Source organism: Sciurus carolinensis, chromosome 17, assembly GCF_902686445.1.
Source record: "Sciurus carolinensis chromosome 17, mSciCar1.2, whole genome shotgun sequence".
NCBI lineage: Eukaryota > Metazoa > Chordata > Mammalia > Rodentia > Sciuridae > Sciurus > Sciurus carolinensis.
Window position 1 is genome coordinate 2166688 of NC_062229.1, and position 22193 is coordinate 2188880.

The 22193-nt window shown below is 51.6% G+C and overlaps 1 protein-coding gene across 1 annotated transcript; it reads right to left on the minus strand.

Annotated features, from left to right (window-relative positions):
- Positions 1-1312: 1312 nt before the first annotated feature.
- Positions 1313-20005, minus strand: Dapk3 (death associated protein kinase 3). The gene is made up of 9 exons (XM_047532265.1): positions 19908-20005; positions 18953-19104; positions 7501-7861; positions 7112-7241; positions 6576-6624; positions 5735-5761; positions 4459-4611; positions 3547-3592; positions 1313-3297 (listed from the first exon to the last, which is right to left on the minus strand). The coding sequence occupies exons 2-9, from the start codon at positions 19012-19014 to the stop codon at positions 2761-2763; spliced, it is 1365 nt and encodes a 454-aa protein (XP_047388221.1). The 5' UTR covers positions 19015-19104; positions 19908-20005; the 3' UTR covers positions 1313-2760.
- Between the last annotated feature and the right edge of the window lie 2188 nt (positions 20006-22193).

The following is a 22193-nucleotide window of genomic DNA, read 5'->3' on the forward strand; positions in this document are numbered from 1 at the left end:
GGTTTCTGCTCCGGACTGCACCGTAGGGCCTACCTCACCCATCGCCAGAGTGGCTGACGGACGTGGCTACGGTGGTTTAGCTCCAGGCCTCAGGGTGGTCTGGTCTCTGAGGGTTTCACTTGTTGGCAACTTTGACAATGGGACACAAAAACCTGGCAGTGGCCACCGGCTCCTTCCCATGCACTCGGGCTGCACCAAGTTGGAAGCCTCACGGAGGACCGTTAACAGGACCATGAAGGCAGGAGGCGGCAGGGAGCACCAGGCCCCTCCTCCACCTGACAGAAGATGCAGGAGGGGAAGGGTCAGCAGAGGCAGTGCACCTGGTGTGCATGGCTGGCATGGCGGGCACAAGGGCCAGCCTGGCTTCTTAGCTTTGCTGTTTGGGATGGGTTCTCGCTATGCTCCCAGGTTGGCCTCAAATTCCTGGGTTCGTGATCCTCCTGCCTCAGCCTCCCAAGTAGTTGGATGACCACAACTGATTTGATGCTTTCTATATGGTAAAAAACAGGTGACAGATTCCACCTGTGACACATTCACTGTCACCTCAATGCAAAAGCAACCAGCCCAGGCTTGCACCACCAATGCATGCCCTACCTCTGGACTCTCCTGTCCTGGAAACACACTGGCCTTGCACGTCTAGTGCCCAGTGGGCACGGGGTCCTCAGGTCCACCAGCACTGCAGCTGCCACCTAGCTTCTGCAGGTGACGAGGGACGCTCAGCTGGGAAGGGCATGGGGTCGGTCCACCAGGCGACGGGCGGCACTTCCCTCCAGCCGCTGCCACTGCCAAGGTGAGGGCCCCCACTGAACAGCACTGCACGTGGGCCAGCCCATGGTGTCCAATCTCCCAGCGAGAAGTGGCTTTCAGGCTGAACGCGGTGGCCACACGTCACCCCAGTAGCTCAGGAGGCTGAGGCAGGATGAATCTGGAGTCCAGAGCCGGCCTCAGTAACAGTGAGGTGCTAAGCAACTCAGCGAGACCCCGTCTCTAAGTAAAATGCCAAGCAGGGCTGGGGATGTGGCTCAGGGGCAGAGTGCCCCCAAGTTCAATCCCCAGTACCCCCCCCCTTTTTTTTGTGGTGCTCTGGGGATTGAACCCAGGTCTTGTGCATAAGAGGCCAACGCTCTACCAACTGGGCTATATCCCCAGTCCCCACAAAAGTTGTTTTGTTTTTTTTTTTTTTGATACTGGGTATTGAACTTGGGGGCACTTGACCCCTGAGCCACATCCCCAGCCCTGTTTTGTGTTTTATTTCAAGTCGGGGTCTCACTCACTGAGTTGCTTAGGGCCTTGCCATTGCTGAGGCTGGCTTTGAACTCTCAATCCTCCTGCCACAGCCTCCCAAGCTACTGGGATGACAGGCGTGGCTTCTGCGCCTGGCAAAAAAAAAGCCTTTCTAAGGAAGAGCTTGCCCTCAGTGCGTGGAGGGGTGGAGGCCAGAGGGCCCCTCCCCGGGGCACCCAGCTGGACCACGTGCCCCTGTGACAGGCAGAGCGTAAGTGCAGTTCATGGCTGCTGCATCTGCTCTTCCCTGGCAGGGTGGCCTGGAGCAGGGAGAGGACACACCATGCAGGCTTGGGCCCCTGGCCCAGGCACCTTCTGCACAGCCCTGTCTGGGGAGGTCCTTTGCAAAAGCCTCAGGGCTCACAGGAGTCACCCTGGGGCCACATGCCCAGGGGTGGCTCCCGACCATGGAGGGCTTCGGCTTGGGCCTGGCCTCGGCCTGCACACTGGGGGATCCCCCCACACCCACGACCTCCTGCTGGACTGAGGTGGCACCTAGCAGCACCCCGAGATACTGCCCACCCAGCCCTCAGTCCAAGCCGACGCCTGCCACCTAGCAGGCTCCTGGAGGGCTGTCTGGGGACACCAGCTTGGGGTACAGTCACACTTTCCAGACCAAAGTGGCTCACCAGCCCCTTGCAGGCAGCCCTGCGGGCTCACCCACAGCCCGAGTCCCAAGCGTCAAAGGCAGCAAGTGAGACGGGAGCGAGAACCACCTGAGGGCCAACAGGCACTGCAGCCAGGGACAGTGGGGACCCTGGGGCTTAGAGCAGGTGTGCCTGGCACCAGGGGGCCCCTCAGGTGCTTCTGGGGGCCAAGAGGGTGGTGGCCACTTTATAGCCCCTGCCCAGCTCCTCAATGACCCCTCAGCCAGCACCGGGCGGCTCCCTGGGCCCCAAAGCGACACGAGACCAGCATCACCAACAGTTCCTGTGCTGACACATTCCCCAGACCAACGTTTTGGTTTTTTTTTTGCACTGGGGACTGAGCCCAGAGGTGCTTGACCACTGAGCCACATCCCCAGCCCCTTTTATTTGGACACAGGGTCTTGCAACATTGCTGAGGCTGGCTTTGAACTCACGTCTTCCTGCCTCGGCCTCCCGGGTCGCTGGGGTTATAGGCGTGTGGGGCTGTGCCCGGCCAGAGCAGCCCTAAGGGCATCACCAGCTTAGTTTGATCACTGGGACCCAGCACAGGCCAGGGGCGTCACACAGTGGGGCAAGCACTTGTGGACGGGGCTGGGTGGGGCTCAAGGGGCTCCTGCTGGACAGAGAGGGTGGGCCTGCTGCCCCAAGTCCGTCGGGCAGATCCCACTGGAGGCTTTCGGCTCCTGCCTGCCTGCCCGGGGGCCTGAGGCAGTCCTGGGGCCTGGCCGCCACCCCACCACCAGGAAGTGCTCCAAGACCCAGGAGCCGTCCACCATCGCCAGCTGTCAGCGCCAGCCTCACGCGGCCGCGGCAGGACAACAGGGTGGCACTAGCGCAGACTGCACTCCCCGCCCGGCAGCTTCTCCTGCTCCAGTGCGCGCACCAGGTCCTGCACAAAGCGCATCTCGGAGGCCACCTGCGTGGCCAGCGCCTCGTAGCGGTTCTCCAGGCGGCTGAAGCGGCGCTTGAGCCCGCCGGCCCCCAGCAGCGCGCCCTTCGCCTCCTCCTGCGCCTGCCGCCGCAGCGCCTCCGTCCTGTGCAGCTCCTGCCGCAGCCGCCGCAGGTCCTGGCCGAGGCTGTCGCTCTCCTCCCGGTACCAGGCCTCCTTCTCCTCGTAGATGGCCACCAGCGCCTCCACGTCCTCGCGGCACAGCCGCCGGCCGCGCTCCAGCTCCCGCAGCCCCTCCTCGGCCGCCGCCACCTCCTCCAGCACCTTGGAGAAGCGCTCGAAGCTGGCGTAGCTGTTGTTGGGCGGCATGCTCGAGTGCGACTTGAGCGTGTACTCCTTGAGCCGGGTGGTCTTCAGGCGCCGCCGCTCGGGCTTCTTGCTGCTGTCCTCGCTGCGGACGTTGCGCCGCCGGATGGCCTGCAGGGGACAGGGAGGCGCCTGGAGCCCACGGGCAGGCTGTGGCCTCTGGGCCACTGGTGGAGCGTCTGTTCGGGCAGCCTTCCCACCACCATGGCAGGGCCAGGACTCTGCCGGGGCCTCAGGGGTCTGAGCTCCAGCACCACCTCGCAGTGCAAGGACCTTGGCCACCCAGGCCCAGGCCTCTGGGGACCCGCCCCACATGCTGAGGGCCTGCCCACCTATGAGCCTCCAGTGGGAGGCCCTTACCTTGATCCAGGAATGCTCCAGGCTCTGGGCGATGGTCATTCTCCTCCTGGAAGACCACCCCCCGTCACAAGCGTCCCACACCATCCACCCACAGCAGCGGGGACCAGGCTGTCCCCGTCGCAGCACCAACCCTCAGACCCCACTTCCAGCCGCTCCCCATACACACCACCCCAGGGCCCCCAGCCCCCAAAGTGTCCCCGAGCCTCTGCTCTGCCAACCACGAGGGACAGGGACCTGAGACAGGCAGGCCTGGGCCGTGTTCCCTGCAGTTTTTAACAGAACCACAACCTCACGCTACAGACAAACTCAGGCATCCACAGGGGCCAGGTCACAGGGAGGACTGTGGCAGACGGAGTGCCCGCCTATGAGCCAGGTGGCCAGGAGTGCTATGTTTTTCTAGAACCTGGAATTTTACACAAAACCTGTCTCCAATGCTGGTAAGGAATTCAAGGTTTTTGAAAATATGGTGTGGTTGGGCACGGTGGCCACTCCTATGATCCCAGCAGCTCAGGAGGCTGAGGCAGGAGGAACGTGAGTACAAGGCCCACCTCAGCAACCTAGCAAGACCCTGTGCAGAACCCCAGCTGTTCACAGAGCACATAAAACAAAATAAAAAAATAAAAAAGGACTGGGGATGTGGCTCAGTGGTTAAGAGCCCCTGGGTTCAATTCCCAGTGCCAAAAACAAAAAATAAAAACCAAACCAAACAAAACAAACATTGTGTGGCCAGATCAGTCCTTAGCCCTCTGCCCGGCTAAGGAGCCAGTCCTCAAGGCCATGGGGGCCCCAAGTGGACTGCAGTGGAAAGAGAGGAGCTGCTGAGAGGAGTGTGGGGTGTGGGTGGCTGGAGGGCTGGGGCACGGGCAGAAGAGGCTGAGACTGTCCCCCTAGGGCCCCAGTGCTTGCTCTTACTTGGGGTCTTTGACAAGCAGCCGGCGGATGAAGTCCTTGGCCAGCTCACTGGTGTTGCTGAAGTACTCCTCATCAAAGTCGTAGTTCACAGCCGAGATGTTGGTCAGGGTCTCCTGCTTGGTCTCACCCAGGAATGGGGATGCACCACTAAGGCTGGAAGATGGAGGCAGGTGCAGGCTTGGCTGGGAGCCCCTAGACCCTGCTGCGTTCTGGTCATCTCCCAACTCCAGCAGGCCCACGAGGGGCCAGAGGGTGGGCTGACAGGGACACCTGTCACTGTGTGCACCTGGGCCCCTTACAGGTTCCTGCGCACCGTCCCCGGCCGCCCACCAAGCTGCACAAAGATCACCTCCCAAACACCGAGAGGTGTGTCTCTGGAAACTTGGTGTCTGGGTGGACACAGTCTCAAAGCTTCTCCTCCCAAAGTGCTCAGCAACCCAGAGGGCGCAGTGGCCACTTTCCAGGGGAGTTCTTGCCCAGGGCTCCGTGGACAAGGGTGGAGACTCAGGAGGCTGAGCTCCTGGTCCAATGCTCCCAGGGCCCAGGCAGGGATGCAGAACCCCAGCTGTGTACAGAGCACGTCAAACCCCAAGCGGACACACTCTAGTGTCCAATAGTGCCCTGTGAGAGCCAGGTCACGTAGGGCAAGAGCACACTGAGGAGCTTTCTGACTAGGGGAGGTGAGATGTCCCCAGTGTCAGGCGATTCCCAGGGCCCCAGCCAAAAAGAGGACACTAGTGTGGAATCAGGGTGCCTGGCCAAGGCTGGCACTCAACCTCCTGGGCACACCAAGGTCCACAGCACATTCTCTCATCTGCAGAAGGGAGTCTGCTATTTCTGCAAGTCTTCCATAACCCTGAGGTCACCTGGACATGAGCGACCAAGCCTGCCTGCTGTGCCCACCTGCCAGGCCAGGAGCTGACACGGCACAGACCTGGCCAGGCAGAGCTGACCCAGGCAGTGGCGGGGAAAGGCCAGGATTTGGCCCATTCTGCTTCTGGCAGCCAGCTGGTTGTCCACAGTGGAGAGGAGGCACACCCCCTCTGGCACACCTGCCCTGGCACTGAGGGTACAGGGCTCAGCCTCAGAACTTTCCAGAAGTCCGTGACAGCACCCACAGAGAACCCTGTGCTACTCCACTTGCTCCTGCCCTCATCCGGGGTTCCCTGTGCACCCCAAGTGCAGAGGTGGCAGGGACCCCTAGTCCCCAGGAACACGGCCCTGGTTCCAACACAGGCCAGGCAGTCACCTGCTGTGCAGCGCGACCAGTACTCACAGGATGTAGGTGATGACGCCAATGCTCCTGGAGGACAGACAGAAGGGACAAGGGTCAGCCGGGCCTCTGGGACACACCCCACTCCCTGAGGGCAGAGGTCCACAGCCAGGCCAAGTGAACCACTGGGGAAACCAGAAGCCCTGAGCCAAGGTAACACCCCCAACCCTTGGTCCCAAACTTCAGGGGTGGACACTGTCCTCACACAGCCTCCAGCCTGTCCCTAGGTCCCTGTCTATTTCACTCTGGGAGCACTTGGAATTTCCCACCTGGGCACCTCTGGCCATCCCTGCCTACTAATGTCAAAGTTCAAATTGGTCACGGGGGGATGGTCCAGAGCACAGTGGCCCCACACCAACCCCACCTTGACAATGGGGCCCTCCTGGGGCTGGTGGTTTGGGATGGGTCAGACACTAGATAGCTCAGACTGTCGGCTTTGTTCCGAACTACCCTTAAGAAACAACATGGGGCCGGGCGCAGCAGCCACACCTGTCATCCCAGCACTTGGGAGGCTGAGGCAGGAGGACTGCGAGTTCAAAGCCAGCCTCAGCAACAGGGAGGCACTAAGCAACTCAGGGAGACCCTGTCTCTAAATAAAGTACAAAATAAGGCTGGGGATGCGGCTCAGTGGGCGAGTGCCCCTGAGGTCAATTCCTGGTGCCCTAAAACAAAGACACATGGAAACCACTCTTGGCAGGGGGCCTGACCTGGCCTTTGGGCCACAGTGTGCCAACTCCTATCCTAAGGCAGCCGTCTGTCCATGCCCCCACGGCGCCGACACTGCAGCTCCTGAGCGTCAGGGAGCACACGGGCCCAGGCCCCAGCCGCCAGCCACAACACTCACCACATGTCTGCCTCCAGGCCCAGGGGCTCGTAGTTGACAATCTCAGGAGCTACAGGAACAGAAAAGAGAGCGCGGGGTCAGGCGCTGGGGACAGAGTGGTCAACAGACGACGCAGCACCCTGCCCTCGCAGCTCGTGACTATTTCTTTTTTTTTGCATTACTGAAGACTGAATCCAGGGGCTCTGCACAGATTGACACCTCAGCCCTTATTTACCTTATTTTGAGATTGAGCTTCACTAAGTTGATGCCTCAGCCATTCCGAGTGGCGTGTCATGGCATCCAGTTAAGACATGGACTTCGGGGGAGCACTAGGAGACCCACTGTACTCGGTGGTGAGTGAACACAGGCAGGGCCGACTCAGGCCCTGGGCCCTGGGCAGCAGGAAGGATGGACGTGATGGCCCTGACTGAACCTGAGTCTCCGAGATGTCAGGGCCCAGGAGGGTGGCCTGAGGCCTGTGCCAGTGAACCCCTCACACAGTGGGAACCCTCAAACGCCCGCCTTGTCGGTCCTGGGCAGACCCCATGCAGACTCACCCACAAACTCTGGGGTACCAAAGATGTTCTTGAACTCATTCCCTGCTTCAATCTTGTGGGCAATACCAAAGTCAATGAGCTTGATCCGCGGGTCAGGCACGTTCTTGTCTAGGAGCATGATGTTTTCTGGCTGCAGTGGGAGACCTCTGCTACTCCTGTGTCTCACCCACGGGTCACTCCCCTCTCTCTGCCACACGGGAAGGCTAACCCACCCCCGGGCCCCTGGCCTAAGCTGTCCCATCCCCTCACCCCTGGGAAGCAGCGGGTTGGAGGACCTGCACTCTGCTGCAGAAGTCAAGGTCTCCTCAGGCCCCCATCCTGCCCACGTGGGACAAGCCCAGGTGCTGGACACATGGCCAGCTCCATCCCAAGGGCCCTGCAGAGCTCACCTTGAGGTCGAAATGGGCAATGCGCTTGGAATGAAGGTAGTGGACACCATCCAGGATCTGCTTGAGGAACTGGGTGGCCTCGTCCTCAGTCAACGATTCCTTCTCTGCCAGGAAGTCAAAAAGCTCCCCACCCGAGACCAGCTCCAGAATGAGCACCACATCCGTCTTGTTCTCAAAGACGTCGTGCAGAGTGATGATGTTGGGGTGCCGGATCTCCCGCAGGATGCTCACCTCCCGCTCGATCTCCTCCCGGCTGACACCACGCCGGCTGGAAGCCAGGCGGCGCTTCTTGATGAACTTGGCCGCATACTCCTTCCCAGTGCCTTTCTGCCGGCACTTCCGCACGATGGCGAACTGGCCGCTGAGGGAGGCAGGGAGGGGAGGTGAGCAGGGTGGCCGCCCAGGACCCCTTCCTGTCCCCAGGCACAGCCCTCCACCTGGCACCTCAAGGGACTTATGAGGACTTGGGACAAGAGCCCACTGCAAGGACAGGCAGCCTCCACAGCCCTCTGGGACAGCAGGCGGAGCCAACTCTCCAGGACTGTACGGGGCACCGGCAGGTGGGCGCAGAGCCCCTGTGCCCGTGCGCCAGGTGCTGCTGCAACAGCAGGAGAAGGAAGGAGCCAGCTGTGCACCGAGAGGGCACCGGGACACACCCGGGCGACCCTCAGAGGACCTGCCACAGCCCTGCTGCCGTCTGGATGCTGAATTTCCCCAGAGCACATGTGTTGAAGGCTGCTCCCAAGTGCTGCTACCGGCAGGTGCAAGGGACCCACAGAAGGGAGGCCTGGCAGGAGTCTCTGTCCCAGAGCCAAGCCTGCTGAGCGCCTGGGGACCCCAGCCTCAGGCTCCCCTGCCTCCTAGCTCCAAATGCAAGCAGTCTTTCCAACACATGTGCTGCCCCCACCTCGCCAGAGGCCCAAAGCCATGGACTACCTGATCTTGGGCTTGAACCTCCAACACTGAGCTAAATAAACCTTTTCTCTATTAAGTTAATTACCTCAGGTATTTCATTGTAGTAACATGAAACTAAAATACGTACAATGTGATTCTTTTTGTTTAAAAAAAGGTCTATGCTGCGGCCCTGGCCCTACATTTGTGTGTTTCCATGTTGTATAGAAGCAGAGGGCTCAGATGCAGGGCAAACTGCTCACAACAGTCCCCGAGGCAGGGGACTGCAGGAGGTGGGGCAAAGGGGGAGGATTTACCTTCCATTTGATGCAATGCTATCCTGATTGAATGTTCACAGCATATTATGTCATTATTTTTTTAAATACAGGAAAAAAAGAATAAAAGTCGCTGACTTCAAAAGTGTTACTATTCAGTCAGGTCAGGTGGCACACCCCTGTCACTCCAGTGACTCAGGAGGCTGAGGCAGGAGGATCTCAAGTTCAAGGTCAGCCTCAAAAACTTAGAAAAACCTTGTCTCAAAAATGAAAAGGGGGGGCTGGGGAGATAGCTCAGTCGGTAGAGTGCCTGCCTTGCAAGCACAAGGCCCTGGGTTCTATCTCCAGCACCGCAAAAAAAAAAAAAAAAAAAAGAAAGAAAAAAATGAAAAGGGGTGCCAGGTGCAGTGGTGCACTCCTGTGATCTCAGCAACCTGGGGACAAACTGCCCCTAGTTCAGATCCCAGCACCCCAAACAAACAAAAACCAAGAAAGAAAAAGAAAAAGCCCTCAGGCTATTAAGTAGCACTGACTTCAACCCGAAACTGAGTCCAGAATGGACACCTGCCCAGCACCCAGCTCACCACATCTGCTCATGGACCTGCTTGTCCTTCCATGGTCATACCTTTTCCCTCTCAGACCCTGGGACTCTGGCCAAAGGCCAGACCTTCCCCAGGAATGGGGTGGAGAGGACATGGTCTGCCTCTCTGTTGGACTTGGACTTGGGATGACGAGCAGAGGCCGCCAGGTGCAAGGTCACCTGAGAACCAAAGCCTGCAGAGAACTAAGGAGGCCAGAGAAGTAGGGCAGGTACTCCCGAGCCCAGACCCTGCTACCCAGCACTTGCTCCTCCAGCTCCCCCAGCTCCCCCAGCCTCCTCCAGGCTGCAGCCAGCCTACACTCTGGAAAACAGGGCACCCAGGAGCACCCCAGCATCCAGCTGAGGATTCCTCATTACCATAACGAATCCCATCCCGCTATACCCCTGGGACTTTGGTTTGTCACTGAACAGTCCTCATGCCAACTTCCTCCAACACACTGAACCTCTGTCCTGTGAGTTGCTGACACCCGGGTCCACTTTCCTCTCTCTTGGTTGAAAGGGCGTGTGATCTCCCCACATCTGATTGCCCCAACTGCAAGAGACCCAGCCCACATGCTCCCCTTCCCTGTAACTCCCACAGGAGGCCCAAGACCAGGGCTTCAGGCCTCCGTCCAACAGAAGCTATGCAAGGACCTGCCACAAACCAGAGGGATGCCAGAGTGCTGGGACCGAGAGGAAAGCCCACAGGCAGCTCCTGTCTGGGTATGCAGCCACTGGGGAAAACGGGGTGCTCCTCTGTGCACCAGGACAGACGCCAATGGGAAAGAGCCACAGTGAATGGGCAGGCCAGGCGAGCCCCTGCGGCAGAAACGACCCCAGCAGCACGTCCCCCAACCACAAGCATGAAAAGCACCGAACTGACAAGCGTCATGCGGAGGTGGGTCTGCCCCAGGCCACACTGGGCCACGTCCAGGGACACCTGAGGCTGTCAGGACTCGGGGAGCTTCTGGTCTCGTGAGAGTCTGGGCTGCATCTGCAAAGATGACTCGAAACTGCGTCAGCAGAGTGAGAAGGAGGGGCTGAGGCCCAGCAAGGCCACAACAGCGGGGGAGCTAGAGGGTGCCAGCAAGGGGACGTCCAGAGCATGGGCCAGGCACACGTTCTTTAAGGGGCCAGTCTCCACATGGAGCACTGCTTAACTCGGAGAGACAAACGCCGCAGCAGCATCATAGAAGGAGCACAGCTGCCCCCAGCCTCCTCCTCGTTCGCCCTATTTATTTACTGTGATAATGCTGGGGATCGAAGCCTGGGCCTCGTGCACGCCGGCCAGCCCTCCTACCAAGCCACACACCCTGTCCCCTAATTATTAAGTTTTATTGCAAACACTGAAAGGAGAACCTCCTGACATCGTTACAAGTCATGAAACCCAACTCTGTTCCCCCTGAACTATTAAAAATACACACAGCAATACAAGCAATAATAAGTGCTGGCAAGGATGCTGGTGCGACTGCAGATTGGTGCAACCACTTTGGAAAGCAGTATGGACATTCCTAAGAAAGCTTGGATGGACCCACCATTTGACCCAGCTGTTCCACTCCTCTGTTTATACCCAAAGGACTTAAAATCAACATACTACAGTGATGCAGCCACATCAACGTTCATAGCAGTTCAATTCACAATAAACAATAGCTCAACTATGGAACCAACCTAGAGGCCCTTCAACAGATAAATGGATACAGAAAATGTGGTATATATACACAATGGAATATGACTCAGCCTTAGAGAAGAATCAAATTATAGCATTTGCAGGTAAATGGATGGAACTAGAGAATATCATGCTAAGTGAAATAAACCAAACCCAAAAAAACAAAGGTCAAATGTTTTCTCTGATAAGCAGATGCTGATCCATAGTGGGTGGTGAGAAGGGAAGAATGAAGAAACTTTGGATTATGCAGAGGGGAGTGAGGGGAGGGGTAGGCTGGCAGGAAGGACAGCAAAATGAGTCAGACATTATCACCCTATATACAAGCATAAAAAAATTTATTAAATAAAAAATAATAAAATAAAAATAAATTAAAAAATAAAAATATGCACAGCATTCTGAGTTTGCAGCCTGTACAAAAACAACTGCCAGGGATTCAAGATGGCAGACTAGAGGGAGGCTGCATTCCTTGTCGCTCTGTAACTCTGGTTTCAAGCAGAGGATATCTGTTTCTTGGTGAGGCAGTTTTTGCTGCTTACTGATCCCCTGCTATTTACCCCATTTATCTGCTGTGACCACCTGCAGTCTGCCAGCATATTGATGCCTTTTTTGAGTGCAGATTGCTCACTGTCATGTGCCTATTATTCGCCATTTGCCTGACTCTCGCCTGTCCATCGCCTGCCTTACACCTATCCATCACCCAACACACGAGGTTCACCTCCCGATCGTCCGACAACAGTCAGCAAACTGATCGCTGATCACCAGTGGAGAACCAGCTGCCTGCGGTTGCCTGGAAGTTCACTGTTACAGTACCTGCAGGTTTGATTACACGTGGCTGCCGCCATTTTGAGACAACAGCCAGGTCCCATTGGACCCCTGGCCAGACTGAGCCCCATTTCCAGGATCCCTCAGCCCAACAGATCACTCCTTGCTTCTGGGACCCTCATATCAACCAACTGCTCCCTGCCGCCAGGACCCCCAGAACAACTGACTGCGCCCTATCACCAGGACCCCAGACCAACTGATTGCACCCGGCCTCCAGGATCCTGCAACCACACCAACACACCCAAACTCCAGGACCCCTGCCTGACCAACTGCACCCCGCCTCCAGGACCTTCAGCCGACCACGTCCACACCCTGAGCTGCAGCTTCCCATTTGCCAACACATTTGGAAGCCAGAGCGGCCATCTTGGATAATCCTGGAAGCCGGAGCTCCCATCTTTAGGTGGGGCAAATCCCATCCTGAGACACCTGCTGGAGACTGGAAGCTCATTGTCAGGTACCTCTCATGCATCAGGCTACTGAAGACTGGGAGGTTTGAATACTGTATGACTGTTATAGTGTAGATTTTCTTTTTTCTCCTTATTGAAAAATTTTAAGTTTTTATTTCCTTACTTTTCTTGCTTTCTTTTCCTTTTGTTTACCTGTTACCTCAGAGTCTCTTTCTCCCTTTTTTGCAGGCTAACATCCAATTTCTTTTGATTACACTCTCACCCTTTCTATTATCTAGAACTTCTATATATTCTTTTCTTATCCCATTAACAGCCACATTCTACATCCCTCTGCATCCTCTTTGTCCTCCATTAGAAACTGCAGACCTTATTGCAAATCTGTTTGTTTTACTGAAGATAATATTTGAACTCGTTCTGTTTATTATGACAATTTTGTTATTGTCCTCATAGGGGCTATTTGGTCTAGGATTGCATAGTGTCTGAATTGGGCACTGCTAATATTGATCTCCCCTTGAAGAAAAGGTTTTGGAAACCTATAGGGCCACTATAAGCCTATAGGGGGAAATCTGCAATACCCCAGATCTGTACTGCAAGAGGGGAAGATACATGAACAACATGAAAAAACAAGGGAAGAAAATGATCCAAACAAATCTAGATTCTATATTAATAGAATCCAATGACAGTATGATAGAAGAAATGTCAGAAAAGGACTTCAGATTATACATGATTAAGATGATTCATGAAGCAAAGGATGAGATAAGAGAGCAAATGCAGTCAATGAATGATAATACCAATAAGCTGAAAGAGCAACTGCAGGAAGCAAAAGATCATTTCAACAAAGAGATAGAGATTCTCAAAAAACCAAATGGAAATCCTTGAAATGAAGGAAACAATAAACCAAATAAAAAACTCAATGGAAAGCATCACCAAAAGACTACACCACTTGGAAGACAGAACCTCAGACAATGAAGACAAAATATTTAATCTTGAAAATAAAGTTGCCCAAACAGAGAAGATGGTAAGGAATCATGAACAGAATCTCCAACAATTATGGGACATCATGAAAAGACCAAATTTAAGAATTACTGGGATTGAGGAAGGCACAGAGATACAAACCAAAGGAATGAACAACCTATTCAATGAAATAATATCAGAAAATTTCCCAAACCTGAAGAATGAAATGGAAAATCAAATACAAGAGGCTTACAGAACACCAAATGCACAAAATCACGACAGATCCACACCAAGGCACATTATAATGAAAATGCCTAACATTCAAAATAAAGATAGGATTTTGAAGGTCGCGAGAGAAAAGCATCAGATTACATATAGGGGGAGACCAATACGGATAGCAGCCGACTTCTCAACCCAGACTCTAAAAGCTAGAAGGGCCTGGAACGACGTATTTCGAGCTCTGAAAGAACATGGATGCCAACCAAGAATCCTATACCCAGCAAAACTAACCTTCAGATTTGAAGATGAAATGAAATCCTTCCATGATAAACAAAAGTTAAAAGAATTTACAAATAGAAAGCCTGCACTACAGAATGTTCTCAACAAAATATTCCATGAGGAGGAAATGAAAACAACAATGTAGGTCAGCAAAGGGAGGAACTACCTTAGAGATACTCAAAGGAGACACCAAGCAAACTTAAAAACCAAAAATAAGCCCAAATGACTGGAAATACAAATCATTTCTCAATAATACCCCTGAACGTTAATGGCCTAAATTCATCAATCAAAAGACATAGACTGGCAGAATGGATTAAAAAGAAAGACCCAACAATATGCTGCCTGCAAGAGACTCATCTCATAGAAAAAGACATCCACAGACTAAAGGTGAAAGGATGGAAAAAACCTACCACGCACATGGACTCAGTAAAAAAGCAGGGGTTTCCATCCTTATATCAGATAAAATGGACTTCAAGCCAAAGTTAGTCAGAAGGGATAAAGACGGACATTTCATATTGCTTAAAGGAACCATAAATCAAGAAGACATAACAATAGTAAGTATTTATGCCCCAAACAATGGTGCATCCCTGTACATCAAACAAATCCTTCTCAATTTCAAGAATCACATAGACACAACACAATAATTCTGGGTGACTTTAACGCAGTGCTGTCACCACTAGATAGATCTTCCAAACAAAAACCAACCAAAGAAACCATAGAACTCAATAACACAATCAATAACCTAGACTTAATAGACATATATAGAATATTCCATCCATCAACGAGCGGATTCACTTTCTTCTGAGCAGCACATGGAACCTTCTCGAAAATAGACCATATGTTGCCACAAAGCAGCCCTAAGGAAATGTAAAAAAATAGAGATTCTGCCTTGTGTTCTATCAGATCATAATGGACTGAGAGTAGAAATCAATGACAAAATAAAAAAGAGAAATTACTCCAACACTTGGAGACTAAATAATATGCTATTGAATGAAACATGGATAAGAGAAAACATCAGGAAGGAGATAAAAAAAATTCTTAGAGGTCAATGAGAATGACGATACAACATATCAAAATCTCTGGGACATGATGAAAGCGGGACTAAGAGGAAAATTCATTGCATGGAGTGCATTCCAGAAAAGAATGAAAAGTCAACAACTAAATGACCTAACATTACAGCTCAAAGTCCTAGAAAAAGAACAGAATATCAGCAAAAGTAGTAGAAGATAGGATATAATTAAAATCAGAGCTGAAATCAATGAAATTGAAACAAAAGAAACAATTCAAAAAATTGACAAAACAAAAAGTTGGTTCTTTGAAAAAGTAAACAAAATAGACAAACCCTTAGCCACACTAACAAAGAGAAGGAGAAAACTCCAATTACTAAAATTTGTGTTGAAAAAGGAAGTATCACGACAGACACCACTGAGATACATAACATAATGAGAAGCTACTTTGAAAATCTATATTCCAACAAAATAGAAACTACCGAAGACATTGACAAATTTCTAGAGACATATGCTCCTCCCAAACTGAACCAGGAGGACATACACAATTTAAACAGATCAATATCAATCAATGAAATAGAAGCCATTAAAAACCTACCATCCAAAAAAAGCCCAGCACCAGACGGATTCTCAGCCGAGTTCTACATGAACTTCAAAGAAGAACTCATTCCAATACTTCTCAAAGTATTTCAGGAAACGGAAAAGGAGGGAAACCTACCAAACTCATTCTATGAAGCTAATATCACCCTTATACCCAAACCAGGAAAAGACACATCAAGGAAAGAAAAGAAAATTTTTAAAAGAAAGAAAATTTTAAACCAATATCCTTGATGAATATAGATGCAAAGATCCTTAACAAAATATTGGCAAACCATACCCAAAAACATATTAAGAAAATTGTGCCCCACAATCAAGTGGGGTTCATCCCTGGAATGCAAGGATGGTTTAACATCCGTAAATCAATAAATCATGTCAATAGACTTAAGGATAAGAATCATATGGTTATATCAATTGACGCAGAAAAAGCGTTCGACAAAATACAACACCCCTTCATGCTCAAAACACTAGAAAAAATAGGAAAAGTAGGAACATACCTGAACATTGTAAAGGCTATTTATGCTAAGCCCATGGCCAACATCATTCTTAATGGAGAAAAACTGAAACCATTCCCTTTAAAAACGGGAACAAGACAGGAATGTCCTCTTTCACCACTTGTATTCAACATTGTCCTTGAAACTCTAGCCAGAGCAATTAGGCAGACTAAAGAAATTAAAGGGATATGAATAGGAAAAGAGGAACTTAAGATGTTGCTATTTGCTGATGACATGATTCTATATTTATAGGATCCAAAAAACTCCTCCAGAAAACTTATAGACCTCATCAATGAATTCAGCAAAATAGCAGGCTATAAAATCAACACGCATAAATCTAAAGCATTTTTATATGCAAGCGACGAAACATCTGAAAGGGAAATGAGGAAAACAACTCCATTTGCAATAGCCTCAAAAAAAAAAAAAAAAAAAAAAAAAAAAAACTTGGAATCAATCTAACCAAAGAGGTGAAAACTACAATGAAAACTACAAAAACACTGAAGAAAGAAATTGAGGAAGACCTTAGAAGATGGAAAGATCTCCCATGTTCTTGGATAGGAAGAATTAATATTGTCAAAATTGCCATACTACCAAAAGTGCTATACAGATTCAATGCCATTCCAATTAAAATCCCAATGATGTACCTTACAGAAATAGAGCAAGCAATCATGAAATTCATCTGGAAGAATAAGAAACCCAGAATGGCTAAAGCAATCCTTAGCAGGAAGAATGAAACAGGGGGTATCGCAATACCAGAACTTCAACTATACTACAAAGCAATAGTAACAAAAACGGCATGGTATTGGCACCAAAATAGGTAGATCAATGGTACAGAATAGAGGACAGGGACACAAACCCAAAGAAATACAATTTTCTCATACTAGACAAAGGTGCCAAAAATATGCAATGGAGAAAAGATAGCCTCTTCAACAAATGGTGCTTGGAAAACTGGAAATCCATATGCAACAGAATGAAACTAAACCCCTCTCACCCTGCACGAAAATCAACTCACAATGAATCAAGGACCTCAAAATCAGACCAGAGACCCTGCATTTTATAGAAGAAAAAGTAGGTCCAAATCTTCAACTTGTTGGCTTAGGATCAGACTTCCTTAACAGGACTCCCATAGCTCAAGAAATAGAAGGAAGAATCAATAACTGGGATAGATTCAAACTAAATAGCTTTCTCTCAGTAAAGGAAACTATCAGCAATGCAAAGAGAGAGCCTACAGAGTGGGAGAATACCTTTGCCACTCATGCTTCAGATAGAGCACTAATTTCCAGAATATATAAAGAACTCAAAAAACTCTACATGAAGAATACGAATAACCCAATCAACAAATGGGCTAAGGAAATTAATAGACACTTCACAGAAGAAGATCTACAAGCAATCAACAAACATATGAAAAAATGTTCAACATCTTTAGTAATAAGAAAAATGCAAATCAAAACTACACTAAGATTCCATCTCACCCCAATTAGAATGGTGATTATCAAGAATACAAGCAACAATAGGTGTTGGAGAGGATGTGGGGAAAAAGGTACACTCATACATTGCTGGTGGGGCTGCAAATAAGTGCAGCCACTCTGGAAAGCAGTGTGGAGTTTCCTTAGAAAACTTGGAATGGACCCACCATTTGACCCAGCTATCCCGCTCCTCGGCCTATACCCAAAGGACTTAAAATCAGCATACGACAGAGATACAGCCACCTCCATGTTCATAGCTGCTCAATTCACAATAGCCAGATTGTGGAACCAACCTAGATGTCCTTCAATTGATGAATGGATAAAGAAATTGTGGTATATATATACAATGGAATATTACTCAGCTATAAAGAATAATAAAATTATGGCATTTGCAGGCAAATGGACGAAATTGGAGGATATCATGCTAAGTGAGATAAGCCAATCTCAAAAAACCAAAGGATGAATGATCTCACTGATAAGCGGATGATGACACTTAAGGGGGGGGGACAAGAATGGAGGAAGGAAGGACTGTATAGAGGGAAAAGAGGGCTGGGAGGGGTGGGGGGGAAGGAAAAAATAACAGAATGAATCAAACATCATTACCCTATGTAAATGTATGATTATGCAAATGGTGTGCTGTTACTCCATGTACAACAGAAACAACATGTATCCCATTTGTTTACAATTAAAAAAAAAAAAAAAAAAAAAAAAAAACTGCCAGGCAGGAAGAAGAAAATAGACATAAAAAACCCCACCGATTTGGCCCACAGGCAGTAGGCAGTACACGACTCCTGAGTAAATGGACTGATACCGTTGAAGCAAGGGCACACAGTCAACAGACACATGCAGTTAAAAAATCAAACATCCAAAGGACATGCAGAGCAGGGGCTGGGGCAGCTCAGGAGCAGAGCGAGTGTTAGCACAGTCGAGGTCCTGGGTTCCTCCCAGCACCAAAAAAAAGACAACGTATATGGAAGGACAAGCACAGGTGACACAAAAGTACTACATCATTTTACATAAAACATCTGGGGATTCTCAGGGGTCTGGAACCCATCCCCCACAACAGAGGGACGACCCAATATGCATTAAATTTTACTGACTTTTGTCAAACTGAACTCCAGCAGGAGGTGTTCATACACTGAGCAGAGATTTCTCCCTCCAGGCAGGGGCTGCACTCTCCACCACTCTTGTGGAGGAAATTCCTGAAGGATTCCAGGATCTCAAAAGGCCCAAACAACACCCTGCCTGACACACCGCTCAGTTATTTACATTCCCTTCTGGTGACATCATGGGGCAGGCCTGAGTGGAACCGGAAGGCTGGCCAGCAGCAAACTCACCAAATAAGGTTTGAGGCTCCACAAAAAAGAAAAAGGGGCGGGCCTCGAGGGGCCTGGCTGGTCTGGGGGGCGGGGCCTGGGGCTGCCCTCTAAGGTCCACCCAGGCAGGAAATCAGCTGCCTCCCTGGAAGGGAAGACTTCTCCCCACAAGTGCTAAACAATGGCCTCAGCAGGACAGAAAACTCCAGTGACCCCCAAAAGAGGATTACAGAAAAAGACTCCAAGAACACACATAGCTGTCTCTACTTTCACGTCTGGGCCTGGCACTTGACGTTTCTCCCTACAGCAAACACACAGGGCAACTCAGAGAAAAAATTCAAGGCCAGGGCTATCTGGCTTCAGAGCCCAAACTCTTTCCTCCAGCAAATGACAATGACTCCTTCCTTTGTGGGACAAAGGACAAGAAGGGAGAGTTTCTGTTCAGAAATTCCAACACTCCATCGAAGAGGGCTGCTCACCTGCCCAGCTCCTCCCCCATCTCATAGTGGTCCTCCACATCTTCCTGCCTGAAGGAGGACATGGTGGCTGGCCTGCCTTCCAGCCACTTCTGCTCCAGTTGAAAGCACTGAGGCCCCAGGACAGGACCTCTGGGAGTCCCCGAACCGGGATCCTGGAGGAGACAGGCAAGGAGGGAAAGCAGGAGGTGAGATGGCAGTCATCTCTCCCTGATAAAGGGAGACACCTGCTCACCAAATATAGCGCTCACATCACTCCACCCTAAGGTTCCAAACTCCTGGGGAGGCCCTGCCCTGCATTTAGTGGCTGAGTCTTTCCACCCCTCCCTCATTTAATCCTTGTAATAGGTGTGGGGATCAGCCCCACTGGGCGACCTTTGCTCCAAAACTCCCCCTGACGCATAACTGATTCCCACAGGCTGCCCCAGCCTCTGCTCATGCGAAGCCCCCACACTCTCCAGGTCCCCAAGCCCTAGGGCTCCTTTCCTCCGAGGACGACTTCCCAGCCCCCCGTCAATTACCACCCCAACCCCTCCTCGTCCTCACCCACTCCTCACCCAAGCCCCTCCACCCTCCTAACAGAGCAGCCCCCAGAGTCGCCTCCTCTCCCAGTCCCGAATCCCCCAGGCACCGAGCTCCGCAGGGTCTCTTGCCTGCCGGCCCTCCTCCGTCCCTCACCATCAGCCCCCCACCGCTGCAGCGCCCGTCTTCACCCCAACCTCCCCAAAGGCCCGGGCGGACCGCAGCGACTCCCTTCGTAAACCCGCCCTCAAGTCCACGAGCCCTAACGTTCCTGCTCCAGCATCCCGAGGCCGCCACGCCCCTCGCAGGCCCGGCCGGACAGCCAAGGGGACCCCCAGAGCCTCTAAGCTTCGCTCGCTCCCCGCCGCCTCCCCGGGCCACGAAGCGCCACCCCGGCTTCCCCAGCCCGTCGGCCTCGGCCCGAGAGCATCCGCACCCTCCGCGGCCGCAAGTCCCGGGGCAGCCCCACCGCCGCGCTGGCCTCGACCGCCCACTGCGACTGCGGCCCCGGCCCCGCCCGCCGTCTGGGACGACGCGTTGCGCCTGCGCACACGTCACCACGTCTGCAAGTACCCACCCTGGAGGTGGACCTACCTCTCATTGGCCAGTGAGCCCGCCGTTCATGCCGCGCCTCGACGCCCCGCCCTCCGCCTCCTTTCTGGCCCCGCAACCGGATACGACCTACCATTGGCTAACTGATTCACGTTTCTTAATCTGATTGGCTGAAGTGGACGCTGAACTAGCAGATAGAAGAATGCTAACTTCCGGCCCCTGTCGCCCCGCCCGCCTCTACTCTGACTTGGGCAGAGGCTGGAGGGATGAAGTCCTGCATCCCGCTTCCTGCGGTTCTTGAGCACCAATGCAAGGTTCAACTGGGAGGCCGGTGTGGTAATCCACGCCTGTAATCCCCTCTACTCGGAGGCTATGTCATAAGATTCCTAAGCTCGAGATCAGCCTCAGGAACTCAGAGGGCCGTGTCAAAATAAAAAGGGCCGAGGTGTAACTCAAGGGTAGGGTGCCCCTGTTCACTTGGCATAAGGACGACGGGATCCTCAGGATGGTTGCGCATTGCAGTTCCTGAGGTGGAGAGCGGGGCAGTTGGCCTGTATGGCAGTCTCCTCTGTAAAATGTTGAACATTTTAAATACGTAAATGCAAACGAAGGACTGTCAGGTATTGCCATTCACAGGATCCAATTTAATGTGTATCAAATGACAATCTTTGGCGACAAATACATTTCTCTCATTCCATAGATGAAAAATTGGCACCCGAAGTTTGACCTACCCAAGATCAGTCAGGGCAGAGCCGATTATTGCCCCATAGGTCTGAAATCAAAGCCAATGCCAAATCACCCTGCAGACACAAGACCTAGTCTGTTGACTTCTGATGACAGCCTCAAGCTCATCTGTCATTTACCTTACTTCTGACCTCAACCCTTATTCCTCTCCCCAGGTTGCTGTGCAAGTTGTGCCTTCTGCCTGGAGATAACTCCTGCACTAACTCTAAGCCTCCTTGAGCTCACAGCCACAGCAGCAGCTGTTCCTAGAAGCCCCTTGGCATTGCACCTAGACAACCACACAGATCTCATGAGTGAACTGTCAGTACGACAAAATGGTCTAGCCCACCTCCATGCGAGACTGGCAGATTAGTCAGGTGTGGTGGCACAGTCCTGCAATCCCAGCAGCTCAGGAGGCTGAGGCACCAAACAACTCAGTGAGACCCTGTCTCTAAATAATACAAAATAGGGCTGGGGGATGTGGCTCAATGGTCCAGTGCTCCCAAGTTCAATCCCCAGAACCAAAAAAGAACAAAACAAAAAAAAAAAAACCTGGCAGATGAGCATCCACACCATCCTGAAAGTGAGATCCAAAGCAACCTTGCTGGTTGGCATGACTTCAGTCTATTATCATATTCACACTAAGCTTAGTATAACAACTCAGTGATATTAAATCAAGTTCTCTGAATACAGTTCATCTTTCTTTCCTATTTTTTTTTTTAAAGCCACAGATCTAAGCATGGAGGAACTATGGGTGGAAAAATATACTAGTACACATTCAGCTCTCGGGTCACTTAAGCTCCTGCTCCACTTTGAGGTTCCAACAGGACCTCATGGGAGACAGGAACACAAACACAGAAGCTAGGTGTGAACTCATCATTGATATGGCTACATCTCAACGAGGGCTTCTTTAAAACAGAAAGACCCAGTGCAGTGGCCCTTACAGGCAACACCAGCCACTCATTGAGGCAGCATTCCAGATTCATGACCAGTCTTAGTCACTCAGTCAGGCCCCTCTCAAAGACTAGGGATGTGCCTTGTTGGTTAAGCACCCCTGGATTCAATGCCCACTACAAAAGACCAACCACTTTTAGGACTGAAGATCACGGGAAACCAGATGGTGGGATGGAATTTAGTCAAGCAGGTCTGCACTGGCAAATAAGGTAGCTCCTAACTCGGCACTACTGGAGGGCGATCAAATGAGATCTGCAAATTCAGCCCTTTGACAAGTTCCTGGGAGCCTTGTGGAGTCAGGGCTGCCGATGTGGAGGGCAGAAACAATTCCTACCACTGCAGAACGTCCCATCAGGCAGCTCTGCAAGAGCCCAAGGCTAGCATGTAAGCTGCACTTGAGGCCCTAGGAAGCTGCACTGGAACGAACCACCAGCCTGCTCCCTGTGCCAGTGCCACAGGCAGAACGCAGAATCAAGTCATGCAGGATGCGCAC

Bases quoted from the DNA above. Each gene is read 5' to 3' on its own strand.
- Dapk3 (XM_047532265.1), bottom strand. From the start codon at position 19,014: ATGTCCTCCTTCAGGCAGGAAGATGTGGAGGACCACTATGAGATGGGG. The intron at 5,762-6,575 runs GTGAGTGTTGTG...TCTGTCCTCCAG, and splicing joins GGCCTGGAGGCAGACATGTG to GAGCATTGGCGTCATCACCT. The intron at 3,593-4,458 runs GTAAGAGCAAGC...GTGGTCTTCCAG, and splicing joins CTGCTTGTCAAAGACCCCAA to GAGGAGAATGACCATCGCCC.